Source organism: Priapulus caudatus, unplaced genomic scaffold, assembly GCF_000485595.1.
Source record: "Priapulus caudatus unplaced genomic scaffold, Priapulus_caudatus-5.0.1 Scaffold227, whole genome shotgun sequence".
Classification (NCBI taxonomy): domain Eukaryota; kingdom Metazoa; phylum Priapulida; class Priapulimorpha; order Priapulimorphida; family Priapulidae; genus Priapulus; species Priapulus caudatus.
The window spans coordinates 77,909-88,357 of record NW_014577288.1 but is presented as its reverse complement, the minus strand read 5'-3'; the positions used below and the strand labels follow the sequence as shown (position 1 = coordinate 88,357).

Sequence of the window (10,449 nt, the reverse complement as noted above, 5' to 3'; positions counted from 1 at the left end):
ATCACACGCACACGTACATGTACACTCACACATACACGTTCACGTAAGTCAGTCACGGATACACGTACAGTGACACATACACGTACACGCAGACACACACGTACACGTAATGTACACTCATACATACATGTTCACGTAAGTCAAGGATAAACGTACACGTATGCGCACACGTACACGTACACGTATACGCGCACACGTATAGTAACACATACACGTACATCGGTACATGTACACCTACACTCACACTTACACGTTCGCGTACACGTACACGTACACATACACGTACACGTACACGCACACATACACGTACACGCACACGCACGCGTACACATACACATACACGTACACGCACACGTACACCCAAACTTACATGTACACGCACACGCACACGCACGCGTACACATACATATGCACATACACATGCACATGCCCATGCACAAACACATACACATGCACATACACATACTCATACACATAATTTTGTTAATTAATACTTAATGGATAATACATAATTTATTTAATGTGAAATGGGTTTGGTATGTTTGTAAATTAGGTATTACGTAAAGGTTATGTGTATATGATGTAGACTAGGCATTATAGTCCATTGGGTATTACATGATTATATGGTTCTAGAATATATGGGCAATTTAGAAGTTGCGTAATATGCAATGATGAATAATAATTTTATTATGTATAGAAAAAATTGTTTGTGTTTTGGATGTTTTCTTAGATATGCAGAGTTAGATGTTTAATATCCGGGACCCTGTGGGTTGGAAGGCAACAATCATTCGTAAATTTTTCCGATATTACACTATTCAAATAGATTTTGTACATATTCTGCTACTAATAATTAATAGTTATAATAGGCATAGGCTACAAGTTCTGCGTTCCCAAACGCAGTTTTTACCGGTTTTTTTAAATATTAGTAACCCTAAAATCACTAAAATATTCATTATTCATAGCTGTCGTAATTCGAAAAAAATAAATATTAAAGAAGAAAAAGAGATCTCAGACTACAATGACCACCTCATCCTTGCAGACCTTTACTATCGTTAATGACTATAGTTTAATTAAAAAGAATGTGGGATGTATGATGCGTGTGTTTGTATCCATCAGTGTTCATGTATATATATATGTGTGTGCGTGCGTGCGCGTGCTTGCGTGCGTGCGTGCGTGCGCGTGCTTGCGTACGTGCGTGCGTGCGTGCGCGTGCACATGCGTGTGCGTGTAACATCGTGCGACGCAGGCAAATTGAGCGCACCTATATAACCTCATGAATTATTAAGTTGTCCCTTTGTCATACTTCGCTTTAACGAGGGAGTCCCGGTGCCAATAAATTAAATTAAACTACTCAGCATCGCCGCGTGCGTTCTATGGAGCACAGGTATAAACTATTGATGTTGCCATAGCACACGGAGTGCCGGAGCAATATCAAGCGATCTGCGTCACAATGACAGCAGAGCCAGAAAGACAGCCGACTACGTAAGCAATCATCAATACATGAGCCTCGACCATGACATCAAAACATGACCGGCGGTCGATAAACACGCTTCGTATTCATACTAAACAAGCTTTACTAAACCTATCACGCACACAGATCAACGACAACACGTGTGTGTAGATGTACATATAGTAAATTTAATATTCCCCGCAATCGTTATCGAAATATTAAGCCGAATACACTTCATGACCTCCCCCCCCCCCCCCATAGCGCTATGAGTATGAGGCTCGAAAAATGAGCCTCGCGTTTGACCGGCGGTCGATAAACACGCTTCGTATTCATACTAAACATGCTTTATTAAACCTATCACGCACACAGATGAACGACAACACGTGTGTGTAGATCCTCTCTCTCTCCTCTCTCACTCCCCTCTCTCTCCTCTCTCTCTCTCCGCTGCTCTCGCCTCTGCTCTCGCCTTGATCATCTCTCTCTCTATCTCTCCTTTCTCCTCTCTCTGCTCTCTGCTCTCTGCTCTCCCTCTCTTTCTCTCATGTCTCTGCTCGCTCTCTCAAACAACACTGCTTAATTCAATGTTACCCCTAACCCTATTCCACACACGAGTGTAGTGGCAGCAGTTCATACTGCATCCTGCTCTCTTTCTCTCTCTCTCTCTCTCTCTCTCTCTCTCTCTCTCTCTCTCTCTCTCTCTCTCTTTTTCTTTCTCTCTCTCTCTCTCCTCTCTCTCTCTCTCTCTCTCGTTAGCGATTATTTACTCCTGATATATACATATAAATATATAAACCGTATTTTGATATGAAATTCCAGATGATAACTGCCCCTAGCTGCATGTAACTTCGATCGGATCGGGCAGTAATTTGGTGATTATAAGGGTGAGAAATCCCTTGACACGGTGACACCATTGATCTCTCTCTCTCTCTCTCTCTCTCTCGCTCTCTCTCTCTACTCTCTCCCTCCTCTGCGTTCTCTCTCTCTCTCTCTCTCGTCTCTCTCTACTTCTCATCTTTCTCCTCCGCTCTAATCGATCAGTTAAAACTCCAAAAATAACGAAGTTCCCGAAAATATTCCCAATCAAGATTCTACAAATGCTAAGCTCGAACGACAATAGCCCCAGTTCTCGCTCCAAATATTCAATCAACCTGTGTATCAGACGGAGTATTTCCTGACAGTGTCCTTACAATCTGGCCAAAATAATAGCAAAATCTATAAAGATTGACTTACCCAGAAAAGATCCATCCTGAACTACAGCCGATATCTCTTTTATGCACGCTCAGCTAGAATATTTGAGAAAATAATTTAACACTAAAGCAATAAAATTCTTAACAGAATAATATACTATAACAAGATACCAATTCGGCTTCAGAAAAAGGTCACTCCACTACCCTACGCACACCTCGAAATAGCTGATAGCATACTTAACGCTCACTTGATAGAAAAGTTTATATCACATGTGGTAATATTACCTAGATTTATCAAAGGCGTTTGACACTGTGCAACACGAAATACTTTAAAAAAAACTGGAATATCTATGGTAATAAGAGGGAATTGCCCTGAAAAAATTTCGCCACTCGTATGTTCAATCCAACGAGAAAACACTATAACATCAATCGATGAACACTTATCGTCTGTACTTGATTTCAATGTGCGATGTCTCAAGATCAACAACTGTGGCAGCTATTATTCCTAATCTATTATAATCAATGATCTACCGTTTGCTCTAATTTTCAATAAGAGCGACTATTTGCTGATGATACTACATCTACTTTCTATCACATTCACAGCCTCGTACCATTCAAACAATGGTTACACCAAGAAATAGCTAAAGTAGATTCATGGTTAAAGTCAAAACAGAGCTATCGTTTAAACATCAACAAAAAACAAAATATAGTGATCAATATGCAACAAAATCAGCAGAAACAGGCAATATAAAAATTCTTAAACTTAGTATGGACTCGCATAATAAATCAAACAAGAAAACAGTATAAAATATCTGGGTCTTTACCTGGATAACCAGCTTACATGGGATACCCATATTAAACATATCACATATAAAGTCACCAAAACTAAAGGCTATCTTTACAAAAATCAGACATAATGTAGACACCTTGACGTTAAAATTACTATAACTATGCCCTAATCTACCCCTTACCTACAATACGAAATTCTAACATGGGGCAATGCTAATATCACTACGCTTAAACCATTAATACCACTCCATAACACGGTAGCGAAACTCATCACATTTGCAACTTTAGGGATCACGCAACCCCCTTCATTCACCTCCCTTAAAATTACTAAAAACTACTGGACCTACACAAGTACGAACTTATAGTGTTCATGTACAAATAAAACATGGCATGTTACCGTACATATTTACACTACTTTACAAACTATCAGACGTCCATGACCATAACACAAGAAGCGCGGAGACAAAACTATTTTATAGAAGAGTCATGAAGAAAAGTTATGCTCGAACACAATCAAATTCAAAAGGAGCGAAGTTATGGAATGAACTTACTCTGGAATTCCACACAACTGCTCTTAAAAAACAACTAAAATAAAATATAAACACATCCTATACTGTCAAAATATTCTTGTCCATAAACATACATTATTACTTAGCAATATACCGCAAACCAAACACACCTTGTAACGCAATTGGAAAACCTGTTAACAAATATATCTTACACTGAACAGATTCCTTTGAATCCTTGAACTGGGCTCCGCAGAGCTGTAGTGTACTCCCGTATATTGTAGGATTCATTCGTGCCCTACTTGCGTATAGCTACCTCAAATTCATACTGTAATATTAACTATATATATATGTATTATTATTTTTGTATATATTATATGTATCAAACCTGTTTATTTCTATTTCTATAAAGTTCCGAAAATAAAAATCTGTTATTTCCTGTGACTACCTTGTGAATGTAGCACCTTGATGAGCAGAAATTGTTATCCTCTCTCTTTTTTGTTTGACAGTATCAATTCCGGGGGCTATATTCCTGTATAGTTTTTTTTATGCCGGTTCTGTATAACTGTATATACTATACCCAATATGTGAATTATCTTAATCTCAACTTAATTTATCAAATTCATATATCTTCTTCGGTACAAAATTATTTATTGTAGCCTATATTACTATAAACTGATTACTGTTCCTGGTTGTTATCACTGTATATTACGCAGCCATTACTTGACTTACCTTGTGATGTAACACCTTGAATGAGCCAGAATTGTTTATCGTTCTCTCTTTTTTTGTTTGACAGTATTCAATTCCGGTTATATTACTGATATATTATTTATTTTTGTATTACATTTACATGGACTCATAATTACTAAAAAATCTCCTGATTACCTTAAACGACTATTCGGTGAGTATCAGGTAATAATTATAATTAACCAGCTTCTTGCGGAATGTACTTATTAAATATTATTAACGGCCTCGTATAAATGTTTCTTTTGAATTAGTATATATATTTAATTATTTTTTATGCCTGTTCTGTATATACTGTACCCAAGATGTGAATTATCCTAATCTCAACTTACAGTTATCAAATTCATATATATTCCTTCTGTACGAAATTATTTATGGTAGCCTACATTACTGTAAACTGATTTACTGTTCTTGTTTGTTATCAACTGTATATACTGCACCATTACTACTTCTATTTGCAAAGTTTCTCAACTTTTCCTAAATTTGCAATACCACGAATATCTAGTGCTCAATATTATGTCTACTGTACATATAAAGGGATAGCTGACTCGATGACCGTCACCCTATGGTCTTTCGCTACCCCTTCACCCCTCACAGTAATGTTTTCTGTATCATTGTATCTTTGCTAATTGTGGTGATAAATAAATTTTTTGAATTGAATTGAAATTGAATCTCTCTCTCCATACATGCCAACATTTTTGAATGAAAAGTGGTAGATCCGCGTGCGACGCATCTCGTCGCGCGCTGCCGCTGAGGGCGGTTGGGGCATGCCCGCCCAGGAAAATTTTCAAAAAATGGTGCTAAATGGTGCCTTCTCCTGCATTCCTGGGGAGTAATTGGACTCGCAATAGAATACATTAGAGATACATTACATACATTTATTAGAGATAAAATGAAAAAAATGAAAAAAAGAATTTTTTCAAAAATTTTTGGCAATGCGGTAGGAATAGTATTAAAAGCGGTAGGCGGTAAAAGTCTTCAAAAAGCGGTAGTCCTACCGCGAAAGCGCGTAGGGTTGGCATGTAATGTACTCTCTCTCTCTCTCGTCTCTCTCTCTCTCGTCTCTCTCTCTCTCTCTCTCTCTCTCGTCTCTCCTCTCTCTATCTCTCTCTCTCTCTCTCCTCTCTCTCTCTCGCCTTTTCTCGCTCCTCTTTCCTTCCTCTCCTCTGCCTCTCGTTTACTCCTGATACGTACGTACCCCTTCTAGGAAATTACAATAGAGCAAGCTCGCATACATCATTTACATGATACAATTCATCCATCCTGAGGCAAAAAGGCTAAACTGTGTTTGTGTAGTTTGTAATTGTTTTTGCCAAATTGTAATTGGTTCGTTTCGTTTATTACATTATTTCGTTATTTTGCCCTAAAATCAAGGACAAGGGTGCAGCTCCCCCTTGCCCCGCAAAGACTAACCACCCGCTCGCATTTCCCTTCACAACATCGTTGCTCGCAAACTCCACGACAGATGGCGCTCTCCGCTGCGAATGCGTGAGGTTAGAGGTCACGAACATGTCTGCGCCGTGGCAAGTGACAGTTCTCCTTGCCAATATGATTGTGATATACTTCTATGTGTTAAAGGTATTCTAAAAATTAGTTAGGGAAATTGCTAAGCTTGTGTCAGGTGTAACTGCAAGCGCCACTGTTCACACAACTATTACTTATATTATTAGCCCCACTGTCTCCATAAACTAAGAGTAAGAGTAAGAATAACTTGAACTTCGACTTCTATCAGTATCAGTCTTACTCTTAGCTCTAGTACTAGTACTAGTAGTAGTAGTACTAGTAGTACTATAGCGTCCGTTCATTAACTGCCGCAGGGCTATAGAACCATTCTCGCACAGATTTCGTAACACCACCTGGTCCCGATTGGTTCCACAAAAAATGGCTCAGAAAACGCAAAGCGGCAAAATTATCAGGCTTTTTAACACTTAGGGCCTATTAAAGGCTATTATCTACATGGACATCCTCACCTATCATTTTGAACACTTTGGACTTTTCACCAACTTTACACCCATGTATTTATGGCCTTTAATAGCTTTAATTCCTCACACAAGTCAGCACTACTGGCTGTACCATTTGAATATATTGTGGCGTGCGAACGCGTGACGTCACCGGTATTGTATGACATGCACCATAGCTGCCATGTGTTTTTCCTACATATCCGGTGACGTCACGCGTTCGCACGCCAATCATTTCAAATGGTACAGCACATCGGCGCCAGTTAGTGCTGACTTGTGAGGAAATAAAGCTATTAAAGGCATAAATACATGGTGTAAAGTTGTGGAAAGTTTCAAAAGATAGTGAGATGTCCACTGTAGATAAATAAGTGTTAAAAAGCCCGATCATTTTGCGCTTTTCTGAGGCCATTTTTCGTGAACCAATCGGGACCAGGTGGTGTTACGAAATCTGTGCGAGAATGTTCTATAGCCCTGCGGCAGTTAATGAACACGGGCTATAGCCTATAGGACTAGAGCTATATCAGTCTATGCTGTCACTATATAGTCACATACATTCATTCATCATGCGTCTAAACAGAGGAATTGCTCCGACCTGTGATTGGAGGATAAAAATAGACCCCGTCGACCCCGGTCGCGCATACGCTATTATGCTATGACCGGTAGAACGTGTATTTACAAGATACAGACCCTGGTATAACGTGTACGATGTACTACCTACTAACCTATCATATGGAGCGACCGATTTCAGTTACAATTTCTATAAATTCTAGCTGTTATAGTCTATAGACACATGTCTTAGCCTTAATGATAATCTCTGTGAAATTTTGAGTCTCTGAAGCAAAGATTAGTCTAATTAATTAGCAAATATGCAACGCGCGGTATGCGCTCATATAATAGACTAATAGTAATAGTAATAGTAATACAGCGCGCGGCCTATGACCAGTGAACGAAACGTCACTAATTCTATTTTATCCTCAATCACAGGTCGGAGCAATTCCTCTGTTTAGACGCATTTTTGTCTGTTCACTGAGCTAGGCCTACCTAAGCTCATAGGGCTATGTCCCCCAGGGTACTGCCCGGAACGTACCCTGGTTACGGCCGGTATACCGGAATCGAACCCTGGTGACCTATGCGTGATATGTTAGGGTTTGGGGAGTAGGCGTAGCGCGACGCGCTAAGGACTGCGATTCAGTGGAGTACGCCGAGTCTGTCCGGCATATTAGATAGTACCAGGGTACTAGAGGCTAGCCCGAGACCAGGGCCCCGGCAGCCCGGCATAGACTGTTCACAGATCAGTATTCTACAACGCTTATCGCGGGAAGGTGGCTATAAACTCCCTGTGTTGTAAGTTATCAAATTGATCGAAGGCTTCGATCGCCACCTGGTATAGCATGTTTCAATCCTGAAAGAGTGCTGTACATGAAAAGAAGCTGTACTTAAAAACCATGCAGTAAAATATGAGTATTACTATTAGCGTATCTTTTTTAAGTGTCTAGATCTTGTAGCCATTGACACTAGGGTGAGATATTGGAAACTTGGTACACCAACTTAGGGCCTGCTGTTAGAAACATAAATAGTTATTCGACAAGCCATAAATATGGGTGCTCAGATCATGATCAATAATAGATATAGTTCGATAGATAAAGCGATGTGCCATCTAAGTGACATTTCGTTCGGTAAAGTCATTTTTACATGTATACAGACCAAAACTATTAGGCAGTGGCTGGAGATACGCACCGTATCTCCAAATTTACGAGGCTGGAGGTAGGGCAGTCCATTCGCTTTCATACAAACGAGACAAAGATCGGCGGCGGCCAATTTAGATTTCAAAATAATGCATTGGGAAATAAATTCACGATTTGAGAGTTTTGATAAGCTAGAAAACACTCGGATTAGCTATGAAAGTGAACATTATTGTAAACTTTACATCAGAAGATTGCGAATAATTGCCTCAGCCTTCAAACAAATGCCAAAATGGGCTTCAACGAACGACGGCTGCTGTACCTCCAGCCACTTAGAAGCTATAATGTTTGTTCCCAGTTAAAATTCTGGTTCTGGCCGGAACTTCAAAATTTGTATCTGGTGCACACCTATTCACAAGTGCAAAATGTGCATGTACAGGTGCTTTTACATGGTTTGTTTTCGTGTCTAGTGCAGGTATAACTGGAGCAGGAGAAGTTTACCTGACTATGAGGTCAACAGAGGTTGATGGTTTGTGTGAGCGGCCGTGGAGCATCTGTCGCGGACTCTGTGCAGCTTACAAAGGATTCCTCCTGCCTCGTGTTTACGCTGCAGAGCCAATACCACCCGAGCAACCTCCAGGTACTCAACCAGATACTTAAAAAAGGTTAAGACCCACTGCACTAGAGGCTAAGAGCGAAAGTTATAAAGTAAACTGTTGTAGTATCGCATCACAGCCAAACTGCTAACAGTGATTATGATTTGGTAGCCATATTTCAAGTAAGTTTTATTACTTTATTACTGGATTTGCTTCTGCAGCATCCACGAGTGTCACTCAGGAGGCACATGCTTCACCACAAGACTCTACCCCACCTGCATCTGGAGCTGGTAGCACATGGCAAGCTGTAAAGGAAAAATTCGAATTGGCTAGTGCATCTAACCTGTATGCAGCACCAGATGAAGAAACAGGACTGGATCGAGTAAAAAAGATATTCAGTAAAGAGTGAGGATACATATTCGTGGAGACCTTTATGTTATGCTGGTTATCTTGTGTGTAATGTAAAGTGTGGTTTGCAGATGGTAGAAATAGTAGTTGTGTTTAGAAATGTCACGATAGTAGTTGCATAATGGGTTAGTCGGCGGCAGCGCGTTTGATGTAGTATGGATGATGGAGATGCGAAACGGTTGAGAGGGAGTTGTTGTGCATGTGGGCAGCGGGTGTGGTTGTCCGGACGCACGCGACTTTCATTGTTAGCTAGAAATGTATGAAAGGAAAAGGTTCTTGGTTGTGAGGGAGATCGGACGTGAGTGTGCGAGGCACGCAGCTGCGTGCCTCTGTGCGCGCGCATGTGGGTTGAGAAACAAGAATACTATTTCCTTTTCACTTTCAACTTACAACAAATCTACTTCGAAACGGGTCACATCATGTCATCGTCCTCGTTACAGTAATGCATAAAACAAACCAGGGGATTTTTCTAATGTTGGAGAATTAAAACATATTTGAGTGGTCCTACAGCTTTGCAATGCACAGTCATTATTCCGTTATTGTAATATCAAATCTTGAGTTTGGTTTAAATACCTTTCTTCAGGTTCTGTAGTAATGTGAAATTCTCGGGTTTCAGTCTCATGAGCTGGTCAGCTCTGCATGTTCAGAATTGGACCTTTTTTTTTAATGTAAAAAGTTCGGGAAAAAAAATCAGAAAAAAAATCGGAAAAATCCTGAAACTCAGACCCAAATAACACTATTCAGACTAAAAACAAAACAAAATGGTGTTCCAGATGGGCTTTCTAAGTGTCTTAAAAACACTAAAAACCGGTGCCGCGCTCCGCTCGCTGTGCGCTAATTAATCACTACTTAATTGTTCAGGATTTTTTGGAACTACCCTGTAGCATCTCTGCATGTTGCATGCTTTGATTAAATCAGTGATCTCATGCATCAATATGGCTTCTTGCGGTAGGGGTGGCTTAGCAGATGAGTAACCAATTGCCAGAGATCAGAGACTGGTCAGCTTGTAATGACCTCAAAACCTAATCTCATGCTAGACTGCACTATTATTTAAAGTCCCAACACCAGGCCTCGAATTAAGTGACGAGAGGGGCAAGGCAATTTTTTGGGGGCATGTGAGAAATTGCCT

General features: G+C 40.1%; 1 protein-coding gene across 2 annotated transcripts in view; it reads left to right on the top strand.

Moving 5' to 3' along the window:
• Nucleotides 1–6,200: 6,200 nt before the first annotated feature.
• LOC106807653 (RPII140-upstream gene protein-like) overlaps nucleotides 6,201–10,449 on the top strand; it is an 11,204-nt gene continuing 6,955 nt past the window's right edge. The window contains exons 1-3 of one of the 2 annotated variants that reach the window (XM_014810065.1): nucleotides 6,201–6,253; nucleotides 8,785–8,956; nucleotides 9,134–9,317. In XM_014810065.1, coding sequence (XP_014665551.1) covers nucleotides 8,824–8,956; nucleotides 9,134–9,317 — 317 coding nt within the window. In that variant the 5' untranslated portion in view covers nucleotides 6,201–6,253; nucleotides 8,785–8,823. The remainder of the gene's footprint in view (nucleotides 6,254–8,784; nucleotides 8,957–9,133; nucleotides 9,318–10,449) is intronic. The other variant, XM_014810064.1, reaches the window with a different exon arrangement.